We start from the raw sequence: 19,425 nt of genomic DNA, 5'->3' as shown, positions 1-19,425 counted from the left end.
TGGACAGTAAAATATTAGATTTATCCAGAGAGTATATAAAAACACCAGATTTAGTATGTACATTCAAAGTGTTGCAAAGTGTAAGGGATCAGATGTAGCATGGCAATTCAAAATAACTCTGCTCTGTATGTGGAAATCAATGTGGGCATTTAATGCAACAAAAAAAAAAATCTGCTCACTTACCTCAATCCACCACTAACCCCCCCCTTATGCACAACACCATGACTCAGTCAAAACAAAGGGTAACAATCGTTTAATATAAACAAAACATTTATATACAGCAGATTACTGTAATATTTCCTCCATTTAAGGCTAAAACCAGTATTGACTACAGAAGCATTGAACTGAATGAAAACATTATTGGCCAAAGAGTTTGGCATTGAAGATAAGAAAATGAAAACTGAATGACTACAGAGGAATTTTAGACAATTAATTCAGGTTTTGTAGTCCTGTTACTATACATCCTGTTTTTAAAACCAAAATGCAGTGAAACCTTTGAATGACCATAAAACAACACGGGACATGGATTGAATAATAGAATTGTAGAATGAATTCAATTGAAATAATAAAGTCCTACATTTTTGGGAGCAAATAAACACACGAGGACAGAGCATAGTTTACTTTAAGGCTGAAAGGTAAATATTCAAATACACAAAGTAATCATTATATATTTGAAAATGCCAACAACGAACATAAGTCTGACTTTGTTCTACAAAAACCCTGAATTGAGAACTGAATTGAGAAGACATGGTAAAATGTGCACTGGGAACATGCAGAAATCAAAAGTAGAATGATTCAATTAGATGATTTAAATTGCAGAAAAATCCTAATTGAACTACGTGGTGATCTTGAAAACCAATATGAGAATAATACTGGTAGGGAAGTTATGGCACTTCTGTTTCCTCAGTATCATGAAGTTAATTCATATCATTACAGATCTAATACCACCAAGGTCACTGTCCTAGTACTGATTATAAAAAAAAAACTGAACTTCAGTTAAAACATTTTTTTTTTTTAGGTTGTCATAGGGTCACTAAAACCTGACAAAACAAATGTACTCCATATTGTTCAATGTCATATCCACATGTCAATTTCACAAACTTGAACCTCAATGCCAATACAATAATTATAAAATCTAAAGAATGATTGTCAAACCTTTCGTACCAGAGCAGAGAAATGGTTATGAAGGTTGGTGAAATAATAACATAAATATTCACATTCCATTGTTTAAATGTAATTACTATTCCTGCTTTACGTCACCTAAGTGAGGTCACAGCAGGTAAGCTCCCACATAACCCCAATATTTTAAATTGAAACACAAATGCTGTACAAACAAAACAGGGCAAATTATAACATTTCAGTTTTCTATGCTAGTCAAAGTGCAGTACAAATGCTTATAACAAAGGCATCATTACAGACTTGAAATACAGCTGTGTTGATATCACAGTTTCCAACAGATCAAGTAACTGTGCAGGGACTCGGGAGGGCTACTAAAAGTTGGAATATCAACATCAGCATTAGCAGACAACCCTCAGAGGCAAGTCAAAACACATTCATTTACTGAAAAACAAACATTTGAATTCTTAATATACACAATTTTCAATTCTATAATTATTAAAGTTTACAGACGACTGTTTTAAGTTAACCATAGTAAATAAGAGTAGATGCTGTTGCAAACAACAGGAAGTAGAACAGTTATTTTGTCTACTATCTGAACAACTTCCTGGATGGTCGTTACATTGTGTTGCAGATTGTTGATTTAGATTGCACTGGTTGCTTTGTATATGTCTTCAGAAAGAGGAACTAGACCATGCAAAACCTTCAGCGCATGTTATGGACACCGCAAACATACAAAATATACATTTGGTAAAGTGTCAGATACTCTTAAATGTACACTACTTGAAGGGTAAACAGGTCTCATCAGTTTCAAATGACAACTTCATTTCGAAACAATTTAGCAACTTTCATATTGTGCCACAGTTTCAAATAATCTAAAAAGAAAGTGTGACTAATCTGAATGTGAAAATTAAGCCTGAGAATTACAAAGCAAAATAGCTAGTATCTCAGTTGAGATAAACATAACCTAAGATCCAGATTAACTGAAAATGTAGCTCAAGTGTTAACAATAATACACCATTTAAAAACACACGGTCCCCATTCTCATTCTATTCACATTGAGGCCTTGGGATTCAATATGGCACCACTATAGGTAAGCCCCGAAATAAAGTACCTTTTCCTGGTCTTACAGAGCGGCTATTAGTAACAGCTGTGACACCTCCTGTATCATGTTGTACTACATTGGACAATTTCTTCAGTAGATATTCAGACTGGCCTTTTACTGGACTCAATATAGCCATGAAGGGAACAAGTGGGGACAAAGTGGTCAAATATGTGGACTAGCTTTACCACAAAACTCTTGTTAGATAAAAAACGAAATAACTCAAATATATTCTCTCTGAAACTTGAACGATGATCACTTAAACATTCATCATCCATTCAGAGTTCTTTCAAGTATATGTTTAAACTTCTGAGACAATCAATACTGATTAATGCCAGTATGAATTTGAATTTAAAAGACCATAAAACGATGGCCAAGTATTTATCCCCTCTGGATTAAAATATCATTCATTCATGCAGTATAGTAAAGAGTTCTAATACCAGAACAGTACAAAGTTCTAATACCAGAACAGTACAAAGTTCTAATACCAGAACAGTACAGAGTTCTAATACCAGAACAGTATAGAGTTCTAATACCAGAACAGTATAGAGTTCTAATACCAGAACAGTATAGAGTTCCAATACCAGAACAGTATAGAGTTCTAATACCAGAACAGTATAGAGTTCTAATACCAGAACAGTATAGAGTTCTAATACCAGAACAGTATAGAGTTCCAATACCAGAACAGTATAGAGTTCTAATACCAGAACAGTATAGAGTTCCAATACCAGAACAGTATAGAGTTCTAATACCAGAACAGTATAGAGTTCCAATACCAGGACAGTATAGAGTTCTAATACCAGAACAGTATAGAGTTCTAATACCAGAACAGTAAAGAGTCCCAATACCAGAACAGTATAGAGTTCTAATACCAGGACAGTAAAGAGTCCCAATACCAGGACTCACATAAGGTTATGGTTAATAGGAGTTAGGTTGAAGGGAAAGGGAAAGGGGGATACCTAGTCAGTTGAGGATTAGCTGTGTTGTATGTCCAGAACCTACTCGATGCCTACCGCATTAATTGTAACAGACTGCTATTGACATGTCTAAGCAAGTGGCTCTGAGATAATACACTGCAGTGTTACTGGAATGAAACTTGCCAATACAAGTCTTAACAAACAGAGAGAACCTGCAAGAAAACTATTGTAGAAATAGGGTTCGAGGGTTCCCATTTTGAGTGAATTATTCTGTACCTGTGTGCAAGCTATATGTCGGTCAGTCATATCAAAGAGAGGAATGAAACCTTACATTCCTCGTAACAGTATATCAGAATCTGTTTTTACACCATTGCATAGAAGCCTATCTCTTGTAGTGATTGGGCGCGTCAGCGAACATGTACTTGAGTCTGTACGCTTCAGCCAGGAGAAGGCCCACTTCCTCATTCCCCCAGTGGATTGTGGGAAGGTTCTGGAGTAACATGAGAAGACCCTGGAAAGCCAGAGACACATTTGATGACATAAATACCATGTTGGAACCGGATGGGTGGAAGTGTGTAAATAAACCCTGGTGGGCCTCAGTCACAATCTGCAGTGTCATGAACACCGAAATATGCAGATTTGTTTTTTAATGAGCTCTTTTCACTGGAGGTGTCACGTCATACAAAAAAAGTAACACATTTTCAAATAGAAAGTACTTGAGTATTGTTCACTCAAACAAACCAGGAAAGGATAGAATGAATGGTACCTGAAAATCGACCATGGAGAGTATCTCTTTACGCCACTCGATCAGGAAAGCAGCACAGACGTAGAGGTGGAAGTGGGAGAAGCCCTCTTGTTCAGCCTGCAAGGAGGGATACACGACAGGTCAGCATGTGTAGAACACGTACACATCATCTCTGTAAATCGCACAGACATTCAGAACTAAACACAAAGGTTCAATGCAAATATCTATGTGTTTGTGTGTCACCTGATAGGTGTCCCAGAGGCGGATGGTGCAGCGTAGAGGCAGCTCTCTCATCAGCAGGTTGTTCATCCAGCGGAACGCAAACTGCAGGTACTCCACCTCATACCTCTTAAAGTAGTTGTGTATGTCCTCTGTGAGAGAAAGAGACGCAGTCACACAGTGAGTAGAGAAAACACAGAGAGATGAAAACGGACCCTGAGGCCATCTGAAAATAATGGAGACTGGAGATCTATTTTCATATGAATTAAAAGGTAAGATCTTACCTCAGATACGGTAACAACATGAGGAGATCATATCTCACCATCGATTCTGCTGACCAATTCTTCCAAAGCTTTCACATTATTCTGAATCCCTGGCTGAGCAAAAGTGTAGTTGTCCTGCATAGACAAAACAACAATAATATCAACAACATGTCACCAGGTGGATTTTGTAAGGGTTGGGGGTGTTACTGCTGGAGACAACAGTGTGTCAGAATGAAGACCATAAGAGCAGATGGAGAAAAATAACTGACTAACATTACTAACCTGTATTCCGTCCAGCAGCTTGGTCATGCACCAGAAACTGTCTGCCTCAATGTTCCTCTGGGTGTCAAGAGGCAGGGACGCTACGTCAAAATTCTCCACGTCCTCCTCTGTGGATGTAAACCCAAACGATCACGGTCAGCGAAATACAACCCTACTTCCAGTTCACTAAGGCAGGGGTGTCACTCATTTCCCTGCCGGGCCGTATTCGGTCTTCACCGAGGTCCTGGGGGACGCACTTAAATCTTGCCGCAAAAATGTGCAAAAAAAAGAAAGAAGAGTTTTGCCATTTTCGATGCTCCCTGACTGCCTAGCTTTCAGTTCGATGACTGTTATCTAGCTGGACAGAGTGTAGAGACTATAGATGACTGTTATCAAGCTGGACAGAGTGAAGAGACTATAGATGACTGTTATCAAGCTGGACAGAGTGTAGAGACTGTAAATGACTGTTATCAAGCTGGACAGAGTGTAGAGACTGTAAATGACTGTTATCTAGCTGGACAGAGTGTAGAGACTATAGATGACTGTTATCAAACTGGACAGAGTGAAGAGACTATAGATGACTGTTATCAAGCTGGACAGAGTGAAGAGACTATAGATGACTGTTATCAAGCTGGACAGAGTGTAGAGACTATAGATGACTGTTATCAAACTGGACAGAGTGAAGAGACTATAGATGACTGTTATCAAGCTGGACAGAGTGAAGAGACTATAGATGACTGTTATCTAGCTGGACAGAGTGTAGAGACTATAGATGACTGTTATCAAGCTGGACAGAGTGTAGAGACTATAGATGACTGTTATCAAGCTGGACAGAGTGTAGAGACTATAGATGACTGTTATCTAGCTGGACAGAGTGTAGAGACTATAGATGACTGTTATCAAGCTGGACAGAGTGTAGAGACTATAGATGACTGTTATCTAGCTGGACAGAGTGTAGAGACTATAGATGACTGTTATCAAGCTGGACAGAGTGTAGAGACTATAGATGACTGTTATCTAGCTGGACAGAGTGTAGAGACTATAGATGACTGTTATCAAGCTGGACAGAGTGTAGAGACTATAGATGACTGTTATCTAGCTGGACAGAGTGTAGAGACTATAGATGACTGTTATCTAGCTGGACAGAGTGTAGAGACTATAGATGACTGTTATCTAGCTGGACAGAGTGTAGAGACTATAGTTGACTGTTATCAAGCTGGACAGACTGAAGAGACTATAAATGACTGTTATCAAGCTGGACAGAGTGAAGAGACTATAGATGACTGTTATCTAGCTGGACAGAGTGTAGAGACTATAGATGACTGTTATCTAGCTGGACAGAGTGTAGAGACTATAGATGACTGTTATCAAGCTGGACAGAGTGTAGAGACTATAGATGACTGTTATCAAGCTGGACAGAGTGAAGAGACTATAGATGACTGTTATCAAGCTGGACAGAGTGTAGAGACTATAGATGACTGTTATCAAGCTGGACAGAGTGAAGAGACTGTAAATGACTGTTATCTAGCTGGACAGAGTGAAGAGACTATAGATGACTGTTATCTAGCTGGACAGAGTGTAGAGACTATAGATGACTGTTATCACACTGGACAGAGAGAAGAGACTGTAAATGACTGTTATCTAGCTGGACAGAGTGTAGAGACTATAGATGACTGTTATCAAGCTGGACAGAGTGAAGAGACGATAGATGACTGTTATCTAGCTGGCCAGAGTGTAGAGACTATAGATGACTGTTATCAAGCTGGACAGAGTGTAGAGACTATAGATGACTGTTATCTAGCTGGACAGAGTGTAGAGACTATAGATGACTGTTATCAAGCTGGACAGAGTGTAGAGACTATAGATGACTGTTATCAAGCTGGACAGAGTGAAGAGACGATAGATGACTGTTATCTAGCTGGCCAGAGTGTAGAGACTATAGATGACTGTTATCACACTGGACAGAGAGAAGAGACTGTAAATGACTGTTATCTAGCTGGACAGAGTGTAGAGACTATAGATGACTGTTATCAAGCTGGACAGAGTGTAGAGACTATAGATGACTGTTATCAAGCTGGCCAGAGTGTAGAGACTATAGATGACTGTTATCTAGCTGGACAGAGTGTAGAGACTATAGATGACTGTTATCACACTGGACAGAGTGTAGAGACTATAGATGACTGTTATCAAGCTGGACAGAGTGTAGAGACTATAGATGACTGTTATCAAGCTGGACAGAGTGAAGAGACTATAGATGACTGTTATCAAGCTGGACAGAGTGTAGAGACTATAGATGACTGTTATCAAGCTGGACAGAGTGTAGAGACTATAGATGACTGTTATCAAGCTGGACAGAGTGAAGAGACTATAGATGACTGTTATCTAGCTGGACAGAGTGTAGAGACTATAGATGACTGTTATCAAGCTGGACAGAGTGTAGACTATAGATGACTGTTATCTAGCTGGACAGAGTAAAGAGACTATAGATGACTGTTATCTAGCTGGACAGAGTGTAGAGACTATAGATGACTGTTATCAAGCTGGACAGAGTAAAGAGACTATAGATGACTGTTATCTAGCTGGACAGAGTGAATAGACTGTAAATGACTGTTATCAAGCTGGACAGAGTGTAGAGACTATAGATGACTGTTATCAAGCTGGACAGAGTAAAGAGACTGTAAATGACTGTTATCAAGCTGGACAGAGTGTAGAGACTATAGATGACTGTTATCAAGCTGGACAGAGTAAAGAGACTATAGATGACTGTTATCTAGCTGGACAGAGTGAAGAGACTATAGATGACTGTTATCTAGCTGGACAGAGTGTAGAGACTATAGATGACTGTTATCTAGCTGGACAGAGTGAAGAGACTATAAATGACTGTTATCAAGCTGGACAGAGTGTAGAGACTATAGATGACTGTTATCTAGCTGGACAGAGAGAAGAGACTGTAAATGACTGTTATCTAGCTGGACAGAGTGAAGAGACTGTAAATGACTATTATCAAGCTGGACAGAGTGTAGAGACTGTAAATGACTATTATCTAGCTGGACAGAGTGAAGAGACTGTAAATGACTGTTATCTAGCTGGACAGAGTGAAGAGACTGTAAATGACTATTATCAAGCTGGACAGAGTGAAGAGACTGTAAATGACTGTTATCTAGCTGGACAGAGTGAAGAGACTGTAAATGACTATTATCTAGCTGGACAGAGTGAAGAGACTGTAAATGACTGTTATCTAGCTGGACAGAGTGAAGAGACTGTAAATGACTATTATCTAGCTGGACAGAGTGAAGAGACTGTAAATGACTATTATCAAGCTGGACAGAGTGAAGAGACTGTAAATGACTGTTATCTAGCTGGACAGAGTGAAGAGACTGTAAATGACTATTATCAAGCTGGACAGAGTGTAGAGACTGTAAATGACTATTATCTAGCTGGACAGAGTGAAGAGACTGTAAATGACTGTTATCTAGCTGGACAGAGTGAAGAGACTGTAAATGACTATTATCAAGCTGGACAGAGTGAAGAGACTGTAAATGTAGCTCCATTATCATTTCTACAGTTTCCATTTGATTTGAGTCATTTCAATGTCGATTGAAATCGTTTTCAAATACAAAAAAAAGTATGACTCAAACCCAATTAAATTCGCCCCACGGGTGGTATAATAAAAACATAGATATATTTGAGTTTGACATGTGCACTAAGGGAAGCAAACTGGTTTGTAATGATGACAAATAACCAGACAGGAACAATGTATGCATTAATCCTTCCGTATGTCATATAAAACAAGATTATTGGACACCCTGTCAGAGGATACAGAGGCCATTTTCCTTTCATATGGACAAGCCTCATCTGGTTGGACAGAAATCTATGACACACACCAGAGGAGGCTGTTGGGAGGAGCTATAGGAGGACAGGCTCATTGTAATGGCTGGAATGGAATAAATGACAGAGTCAAACGTGGTTTCTATAGGTTTGATGTGTTTGATACCATTCCATTGATTCCGTTCCAGCCATTACACTGAGCCCGTCCTCCTCTACAGGTATAGGATCTTAATTTGATCGCTTTTGTTGCTGAGAATTGTTTACTGCACAGGAGGAAATGCAAACTTGTAGTGTATTTATTCATGGTTTAAAATGGCTTCTAAAGTTTGTAATTTCCACTTTAAAATGTCAGACTTGATTTGCCCTAATAAAAATGTATCAAACCCTACAAAAAAATGTCCATTAATTATAATCCACATTTCGTGTTGCTGCAGGATTATTTTCCTGCTGTAGCAAACTGGTTCAAATTATGATCCTACATCTGTAGCACCTCCCAGCCTCCTCTGACACACACACATTATCCTCCGGCCGACCTACCAACAAATTCGGAGAGGAAGACTACAAAGAATGGAGTGACCAAGTCGTTGATTCCCTGGACGTAGCCGCTAGCTGGATGGCGGATAGCCCAGATGAAGAGGATCCTCTCAAACACCTGATTGAACACATGAAGGCACAGACAGGACAGGACTCAATCCAAAGTGATATGCCATGTCTATTACGTGTTAACAAAACTTCTCTCCAGAATATCAAAAAGTGGAATTGGCAGACTGTCCATCCAAGCCAGGCAACTAGTATGAAGAGCTGAGAGAGAAGCTCACCTCTTGCACAGCGGGCTGCTGGAAAAGTGGAATTAGTGGGTTTGTCCTCGGAATATCGATGTGGATCTGTGGAAACAAAGCATGGGCTACTTAAACACTGACTCACTACAGTAGACAGGGCTACTTAAACACTGATTCACTACAGTAGACAGGGCTACTTAAACACTGACTCACTACAGTAGACAGGGCTACTTAAACACTGACTCACTACAGTAGACAGGGCTACTTAAACACTGACTCTCTACAGTAGTCATATCCTACTTAAACACTGACTCACTACAGTAGACAGGGCTACTTAAACACTGACTCACTACAGTAGACAGGGCTACTTAAACACTGACTCACTACAGTAGACAAGGCTACTTAAACACTGACTCACTACAGTAGACAGGGCTACTTAAACACCGACTCACTACAGTAGACAGGGCTACTTAAACACTGACCCACTACAGTAGACAGGGCTACTTAAACACTGACTCACTACAGTAGACAGGGCTACTTAAACACTGACTCACTACAGTAGACGGGGCTACTTAAACACTGACTCACTACAGTAGACAGGGCTACTTAAACACTGACTCACTACAGTAGGCATATGCTACTTAAACACTGACTCACTACAGTAGGCATTTGCTACTTAAACACTGACTCACTACAGTAGGCATATTCTACTTAAACACTGACTCACTACAGTAGGCATATTCTACTTAAACACTGACTCACTACAGTAGGCATATTCTACTTAAACACTGACTCACTACAGTAGGCATATTCTACTTAAACACTGACTCACTACAGTAGGCATATTCTACTTAAACACTGACTCGCTACAGTAGGCAGGGCTACTTAAACACTGACTTGCTACAGTAGACAGGGCTACTTAAACACTGACTCGCTACAGTAGGCCGGGCTACTTAAACACTGACTCACTACAGTAGACAGGGCTACTTAAACACTGACTCACTACAGTAGGCAGGGCTACTTAAACACTGACTCACTACAGTAGGCATCTTCTACTTAAACACTGACTCACTACAGTAGGCATATGCTACTTAAACACTGACTCACTACAGTAGGCATATTCTACTTAAACACTGACTCACTACAGTAGGCAGGGCTACTTAAACACTGACTCGCTACAGTAGACAGGGCTACTTAAACACTGACTCACTACAGTAGACAGGGCTACTTAAACACTGACTCACTACAGTAGACAGGGCTACTTAAACACTGACTCACTACAGTAGGCATATTCTACTTAAACACTGACTCACTACAGTAGGCACATTCTACTTAAACACTGACTCGCTACAGTAGGCAGGGCTACTTAAACACTGACTCACTACAGTAGACAGGGCTACTTAAACACTGACTCACTACAGTAGGCATATTCTACTTAAACACTGACTCACTACAGTAGGCACATTCTACTTAAACACTGACTCGCTACAGTAGGCAGGGCTACTTAAACACTGACTCACTACAGTAGACGGGGCTACTTAAACACTGACTCACTACAGTAGGCACATTCTACTTAAACACTGACTCGCTACAGTAGACAGGGCTACTTAAACACTGACTCACTACAGTAGACAGGGCTACTTAAACACTGACTCACTACAGTAGGCATATTCTACTTAAACACTGACTCACTACAGTAGGCACATTCTACTTAAACACTGACTCGCTACAGTAGGCACATTCTACTTAAACACTGACTCGCTACAGTAGGCAGGGCTACTTAAACACTGACTCACTACAGTAGACGGGGCTACTTAAACACTGACTCACTACAGTAGACAGGGCTACTTAAACACTGACTCACTACAGTAGACGGGGCTACTTAAACACTGACTCACTACAGTAGACAGGGCTACTTAAACACTGACTCACTACAGTAGACAGGGCTACTTAAACACTGACTCACTACAGTAGACGGGGCTACTTAAACACTGACTCACTACAGTAGGCATATTCTACTTAAACACTGACTCACTACAGTAGGCACATTCTACTTAAACACTGACTCGCTACAGTAGGCACATTCTACTTAAACACTGACTCGCTACAGTAGGCAGGGCTACTTAAACACTGACTCACTACAGTAGACGGGGCTACTTAAACACTGACTCACTACAGTAGACAGGGCTACTTAAACACTGACTCACTACAGTAGACGGGGCTACTTAAACACTGACTCACTACAGTAGACAGGGCTACTTAAACACTGACTCACTACAGTAGACAGGGCTACTTAAACACTGACTCACTACAGTAGACAGGGCTACTTAAACACTGACTCACTACAGTAGACAGGGCTACTTAAACACTGACTCACTACAGTAGGCATATTCTACTTAAACACTGACTCACTACAGTAGGCACATTCTACTTAAACACTGACTCACTACAGTAGGCACATTCTACTTAAACACTGACTCACTACAGTAGGCATATGCTACTTAAACACTGACTCACTACAGTAGGCATATTCTACTTAAACACTGACTCGCTACAGTAGGCAGGGCTACTTAAACACTGACTCGCTACAGTAGACAGGGCTACTTAAACACTGACTCACTACAGTAGACAGGGCTACTTAAACACTGACTCACTACAGTAGGCATATTCTACTTAAACACTGACTCACTACAGTAGGCACATTCTACTTAAACACTGACTCGCTACAGTAGGCAGGGCTACTTAAACACTGACTCACTACAGTAGACAGGGCTACTTAAACACTGACTCACTACAGTAGGCATATTCTACTTAAACACTGACTCACTACAGTAGGCACATTCTACTTAAACACTGACTCGCTACAGTAGGCAGGGCTACTTAAACACTGACTCACTACAGTAGACGGGGCTACTTAAACACTGACTCACTACAGTAGGCACATTCTACTTAAACACTGACTCGCTACAGTAGACAGGGCTACTTAAACACTGACTCACTACAGTAGACAGGGCTACTTAAACACTGACTCACTACAGTAGGCATATTCTACTTAAACACTGACTCACTACAGTAGGCACATTCTACTTAAACACTGACTCGCTACAGTAGGCACATTCTACTTAAACACTGACTCGCTACAGTAGGCAGGGCTACTTAAACACTGACTCACTACAGTAGACGGGGCTACTTAAACACTGACTCACTACAGTAGACAGGGCTACTTAAACACTGACTCACTACAGTAGACGGGGCTACTTAAACACTGACTCACTACAGTAGACAGGGCTACTTAAACACTGACTCACTACAGTAGACAGGGCTACTTAAACACTGACTCACTACAGTAGACGGGGCTACTTAAACACTGACTCACTACAGTAGGCGGGGCTACTTAAACACTGACTCACTACAGTAGGCAGGGCTACTTAAACACTGACTCACTACAGTAGGCAGGGCTACTTAAACACTGACTCACCAGAGTGGGTAGCATTGGTTGTTAGGATTTAGTGCTTTGGTGACTCATGTATTACCTGTCTATATGTGTCTTTGTAAGTTTCGTCTGTCCTGGAGTGGTAATACTGTTCAATGAAGCCAAAGTACTCATCTCTCTTCCTCTTCAGCACCAGGTCTCTGCGCTCCATGTTGGCTGGAAGGTAACCCTACCACGACAGAGAGGATGACAATGAAAGACAAGAAAAGAGGATATTCTCTTGAAGATGTGAACAGTACCGGAACAGGGTAGAAGAGTGATACGGGTCAAGGGTCAATCCTACAGTCAAGATTATGTAGATCATATCACAACAAATACCAATGTGTGTGCAGTTGTCATATATAATACACTGAGTGTACAAAACATTAGCCTTTCTAGGACATGCGTTCCGCTAGCGGAACCCCTCGACAACATTCCGCTGAAAAGGCAGCGCGGGAAATTCTAAAATATTTTTTTGAAATATTTAACTTTCATACATTAACAAGTCCAATACAGCAAATGAAAGATAAACATCTTGTTAATCTACCCATCGTGTCCGATTTCAAAAAGGCTTTACAGCGAAAGCACAACATATGATTATGTTAGTTCAGAGCCAAGTTAAAAAAACAAAGCCATTTTCCAGCCAAAGATAGGAGTCACAAAAAGCAGAAATATAGATAAAATAAATCACTAACCTTTGATGATCTTCATCAGATGACACTCATAGGACATCATGTTACACAATACATGTATGTTTTGTTCGATAATGTGCATATTTATATCCAAAAATCTCAGTTTACATTGGCGCGTTACGTGCAGTAATGTTTTGATTCCAAAACATCCGGTGATCTTGCAGATAGCCACAGAAATCCAAGAAATACTCATAATAAACATCGATAAAAGATACAAGTGTTATTCACAGAATTAAAGATAGACTTCTCCTTAATGTAACCGCTGTGTCATATTTCAAAAAAACTTTACGGAAAAAGCATAATCTGAGTACGGCGCTCAGAGCCCAATCCAGCCAAAGAAATTTCCGCCATGTTGGAGTCAACAGAAGTTAGAAATAACATGATAAATATTCACTTACCTTTGATGATCTTCATCAGAATGCACTCCCAGGAATCCCAGTTCGACAATAAATTACTGATTTGTTCCATAAAGTCCATCATTTATGTCCAAATAGCCACTAGTTGTTAGCGTGTTCAGCCCAGTAATCCATCTTCATGAGCACTAGGTCCAGACAAAAACTTGAAAAGTTCCGTTACAGGTCGTAGAAACATATCAAACGATGTATGGAATCAATCTTTAGGATGTTTTTAACATGAATCATCAATAATGTTCCAACCGGAGAATTCCATCGTCTGTAGCAAAGCACTGGAACGAGAGCTAACTCTGTCGGGAGCGCGCATCACGAGCCAGAGACACTCTGCCAGACCACTGACTCATTCAGCTCCCATTCCCCCCTCCTTTATAGCAGAAGCCTGAAACAAGTTTCTAAAGACGGTTGACATCTAGTGGAAGCCTTAGGAAGTGCAACTTAACCCCATAGACACTGTGTATTTGTTAGGACAAGCGTTTGAAAAACTACAAACCTCAGATTTCCCACTTCCTGGTTGGATTTTTCTCAGGTTTTCGCCTGCCATTTGAGTTCTGTTATACTAACAGACATCATTCAAACAGTTTTAGAAACTTCAGAGTGTTTCTTATCCAATACTACTAATAATATGCAAATATTAGCATCTGGGACAGAGTAGCAGGCAGTTTACTCTGGGCACGCATTTCATGCAAAAGTGAAAATGCTGCCCCCTATCCCAAACAGGTTTTAAGAACACCTGCTCTTTCCATGACACAGACTGACCAGGTGAAAGCTATGATCCCTTATTAATGTCTCTTGTTAAATCCACTTTAATCAGTGTAGATGAAAGGGAGGAGACAGGTTAAAGAAGGATGTTTAAGCCTTGAGACAATTGATACGGATTGTATGTGTGACATTCAGAGGGTGAATGGGCAAAACAAATGATTTAAGTGCCTTTGGTTATGGTAGTGGGTGCCAAGCGCACCGGTTCGTGTCAAGAGCTACTTCGCTGCTGGGTTTTTCACCCTCAACAGTTTCCCGTATGTATCAAAAATGGTCCAACACCCAAAGGACATACAGCCAACTTAACACAACTGTGTGAAGCATTGGAGTCAACATGGGCCAGCATCCCTGTGGAATGCTTTCGACACATTGTAGAGTCCATGCCCTGACAAATTGAGACTGCTCTGAGGGCAAAAGGTCAATCGTCATACTCCTTGTGTGTGATCTCCAGCCTAGTCAAAGGTCATCATGGTACATACAGAGAGGAAGTCAAAGGTCATCATGGTACTTACAGAGAGGAAGTCAAAGGTCATCATGGTACTTACAGAGAGGAAGTCAAAGGTCATCATGGTACTTACAGAGAGGAAGTCAAAGGTCATCATGGTACTTACAGAGAGGAAGTCAAAGGTCATCATAGTACTTACAGAGAGAAGCCTCCATGTGATGGGCCTCACTTCTCGTGGAATACCTGACCAGCTGTGCTTCCGGAGCTCCTCTGTGGATCACAAGGACCAGGAGATAGAATGAGAATAGAGTACATACATTGTAAACACAACATTGGACTTCTTGTATTAGCTATTTCAATCTATAAAGTGGCGTTTATTCTCACCGAGGTCGGTGTTAGGACAGGACAGAAGGTATTTGAATTTGTCCAATCGGCTCTTGTCTCGCACTGTCATGATTGGGGCCCCCGAGGAATTTTGGTCAGAGATTCTGGCGACTAACGGGATGATAGGACGAACTGGGAGAGACTGTTGCTTCTGCAGGGTGGAGCGCACTGTGGAGGAAGAGACCCAGAGTGGAGGATCATGGAACAAGTCGCAGAGAGTAGACTATCAACAATATCCGTTTTTAGTTGATAATGAGAAATATCTTTAATACATCCACATGGGATATGAACAATAAATGCAAAGACATGTTCCCTAAAATCCACACCCCACCCCCCCTGACGTTAGTGTCCAGTGTCCACATTACCTGTATTGGTGTTGAGCAGGGCCTCACTGCTGGACTTCACCACCACTCTGCCATTGATCTGTCCACAGTCTGTGTCCTCCTCCTGCTGAAGACGGCCCTCTGCTGTTGGGGGAGCCAGCCGGTCAGCAGGCCCTGTGTCTGGCTCCCTGGTGGTGTCACTGGGTTGTTGTAAAGGAAGAGGAGGAACCTGGTGCGTGGAGAGCAGGGTGGGCGGGAGAGATGAGGGGTGAATGGGAGCTAAGAAGTCCTCATCGTCCTCGTCATCAATGTCCCAGGCATCGTTGGTGCTACGGGCAAATTCGTGGAAACTAGATGCTTTTTTAGACTTGAGGTTGTTTCCCTTGGGACTGTCTTTAGGAAACCTGCAGAGAGAAAAAGGAGAATAAAAAATGTAATCTACGTGTCACTGATACAAAGAAGATACCATTGAGTAGCTACAGCACTCTCATGGTAAAGACACGATGATACATTGACAACAAACAATATAAAAAGGAACAGCTGGACCAAATGGCATAAAAAGGACAATAAAACAATAGCGGAAAAAGAAAGACCAATGTATTACGCTTCGAACACACCGACAGCGTCGTTACGCAAAATAGTACGCGGCGTCATCCGGATGTGTCTGCAACACGAGTTCCAACATTCACCTTCTGTTTACCATTTCTGTCAAGCCGTCTACAGCATACAGTTTGACGCATACCGAGTTCGATCGTACGCACCACACCGAACGCGCCACACCGAACGCGCACTGCAACTGCCTCTGCAACGCTGCAAGACGAAACGCAGCGTTTTACTGGAAATGAATGTAATTCTGGTGTACCAAAATGCAATGACGCTGTCGATGTGTTTGGAAGCGTTAACGTGGAACAATCAAACCAACAGTACCATTCTCATCCACACATGTTCAAAGGCTTTTGGCAATATAGACACGAACATCCACGATCTAAAGTAAGCATACATTTAAAAAAAACTATGTTGAAATGAAGGGTGAAAAAAGAATCCCTGTGGGCTGCATGCAGAGCACTTACGTGCGGTGTATTCTGGGGTCAAGGGGAGGGTGCTGCGCTCCATAAACTGGCTGTATACTGTAGAGGAGAAAGAGCAGTGGCCTAGCAGCACTTCACTGGGAGCCCGTGGGCTCATCGAGGCCTCTTTTTCATTTTTCATTGACAATGTTGGCCATTTATAGTGGACTCATTACGAATTTGACAGGTTCATAAAGCATAGACTTCTCAGAGCAACCATTATGGGCAGACAGAGGACTTCATTTTCTCTTATCTCGCTCTCCCCCCCGCCCCCTAAAATATGAACCTCTTCTGTTTGGGTTTTGGATAATGGTTGTTCGTACAGTAGGCGTACAGCTGTAACACATTATGTGACGTGAGGCGACAACAGCCTTACTGACACCCCATGGAGAGTAGCCACTCACCACCGATCTGATGATGCTACAAGACCTGTGACCCCTGCAACACAGTCCAACAGCCCCCGTGTGTCTGTCTCCCTTTGTGTTCCTGAAGGGAACCAAGCTCGGTGGAGAGGAAATAGCCCTACTGTTGTAGATGACTAAATTAGTCAAGTTACTGGGTCTTTAAAAAGGCAATCAGCAGTTGAAACAAGAACAAAGCCCCGCCACTGTTTCGGTAAAAATATGAGGGATGGGGCTGGAGAAATGTAACCACTCTTAAATTCAAGGACTGACCATCCATGATATCAACATTATAGTTTTAACCATGAGGCAATACAGTTTAATGCTATACAGTATAAGTTTAAAAAAAAAGATATATATATATGTAGAAACTGCTGATTGCCTCTTTAACACAATAATAGCTCATGTTGCAGTAAAGTGGCTCATCAGCTGGGTCTTAGGAGGATATTGTAGGATATCGACATGATCTAGTAACCTTTCAGTAGACTATTCATTTGTACAATGGCAATACCCTATCATGTCTGGTTGGTATCTCATAACAGCTTATTGCATAGCTTGTTCTGTCAGGGATTGGAAACAGTGTTACTTCCTGTTCTTGGCCCTAGTGTTTGCCTTGTGGCTACCACCAAAGACAACACCCAATCCTTAGAGACCACTCACATTACCTTGGCTCCTGCCTCCGCAGAGATAAGACACATTGTGTCAATTTCTGTCAATTGTGTCAATTTTCCCAGCCATAAAGGGGTTCCCCAAGAAAGGCCATATGCCAATCTATTTGGTAATACTGTATTGGGGACGTTTCTGAAGTATTTTCTCAGTCTTTCCTGCTTATCCTAGATGTCAACATTCACCCATTACAGACCACCTGACATGTTGTGTGGACATATGGTAGCCAAGACAAAGGCATGAAGATTACCTCATGAGCTCCAATGTGCAACAAAGACCACCACTTCCGTATTGCCTAAAGGGAAGGTTTATGTTTATTGTCATGAGTCTTGTCCTGGAGGCAGAACTGAGCGATATCTCTATAGAACAGCTGAAAAGTCAAAATTGGCTAAACTGTAAAAATTTATGAAAACAAGAAAATCGCTTTTTGGTCTTAATTTAAGGATAGGGTTAGTTATTCGGCTTAGCAGTGTGGTTAGGTTTAAAATACGATTGTATGACTTTGTGGCTGTGTCAGCTAGTGACCACTCTGCACAGCGGTCTACCGAACAAGATTCATGACGAAAAATGATAACCTGCGCATAACGGCTTCATAAACTAGCTATCTATCAAACAAGGTTAAGCATATGTTTTATTAACATTTAATGACACTGTAATTACGCAAAACCAACGCTATTATGCCCACTAAAATACAGAGTTAACTCATTATCAGAATACACATTTATAATCTTAAAAATCACGAAAGAGTATTCATCATTAACAAGAGGGAGAACTGAAACATACCTTCCTGGAACCTTTGCGTTTTTCCTCCAGAAATGAATTATGTTGTCGGTGGCCATGCTCGGTTAATGCAAATCCTCTCAGTCCAACACGGCGCGCAGTTATACAAAGGTACAAAGCATTGGAGAAGATTTTAGCGTTTCAGATTCGATATACTAAACCGGCTTGTCTTTGCAGCAACCAACAACAAAGTTTTGACGTGTGTCAATAATGTCCTTTTGTTGCAATTGCCGATACCGTATAATACAGAACGGTGGAGGTCGCCATCTTGGAGTACATTGACATGGACGTGTGATTGGCGGACGGGTTTAACAGGTGCATAGACACTTACCAATAGGAATACTATAGTGAAAGGAAGTCAACCTTCTCTGAACACGCCTCCTCCATCATGTTATAATTAAGTAATAATGCCCGAGGAGGTGTGGTATATTGGCCATATACCACAAACCCCAAGGCACCTTATTGCTATTATAAACTGGTTACAAACGTAATTAGAAAAGTAACAATAAATGTTTTGGCATACCCGTGGCATACCACAGCTTTTTATAAACTGTATTATATTATAAACTGTGTGGTTCGAGCCCTGAATGCTGATTGGCTGACAGCCGGGGTATATCAGACAGTATACCACAGGTATGACAAAACATGTATTTTTACTGCTCTAATTACATTGGTAACCAGTTTATAATAGCTTTAAGGCACCTCAGGGGTTTGTGGTATATGGCCAATATACCACGGCTAAGGGCTGTATCCAGGCACTCCGCGTTGCGTCGCGCGTAAGAAAAGCCCTTAGCCG

The 19,425-nt window shown here is 41.1% G+C and overlaps 1 protein-coding gene across 2 annotated transcripts; it reads right to left on the bottom strand.

Moving 5' to 3' along the window:
- Nucleotides 1-238: 238 nt before the first annotated feature.
- On the bottom strand, nt 239-18,968 carry LOC139543050 (TBC1 domain family member 22B-like). Of its 2 annotated transcripts, XM_071349169.1 has the most exons (13): nt 18,633-18,968; nt 16,786-16,842; nt 15,758-16,119; nt 15,393-15,560; nt 15,208-15,278; nt 12,764-12,892; nt 9,270-9,335; nt 8,989-9,103; nt 4,645-4,751; nt 4,422-4,497; nt 4,124-4,251; nt 3,902-3,997; nt 239-3,646 (listed from the first exon to the last, which is right to left on the bottom strand). In XM_071349169.1, the coding sequence occupies exons 1-13, from the start codon at nt 18,686-18,688 to the stop codon at nt 3,518-3,520; spliced, it is 1,560 nt and encodes a 519-aa protein (XP_071205270.1). In that variant the 5' UTR covers nt 18,689-18,968; the 3' UTR covers nt 239-3,517. The 2 variants fall into 2 exon arrangements, with proteins under 2 accessions (XP_071205270.1, XP_071205271.1); XM_071349170.1 differs by lacking the exon at nt 16,786-16,842 and having other exon boundaries at nt 18,633-18,964.
- Nucleotides 18,969-19,425: the final 457 nt, after the last annotated feature.

This window comes from Salvelinus alpinus, chromosome 17, assembly GCF_045679555.1.
Source record: "Salvelinus alpinus chromosome 17, SLU_Salpinus.1, whole genome shotgun sequence".
In the NCBI taxonomy this organism is placed as follows: Eukaryota; Metazoa; Chordata; class Actinopteri; order Salmoniformes; family Salmonidae; genus Salvelinus; species Salvelinus alpinus.
This window is presented reverse-complemented; position numbering and strand designations above follow the sequence as displayed.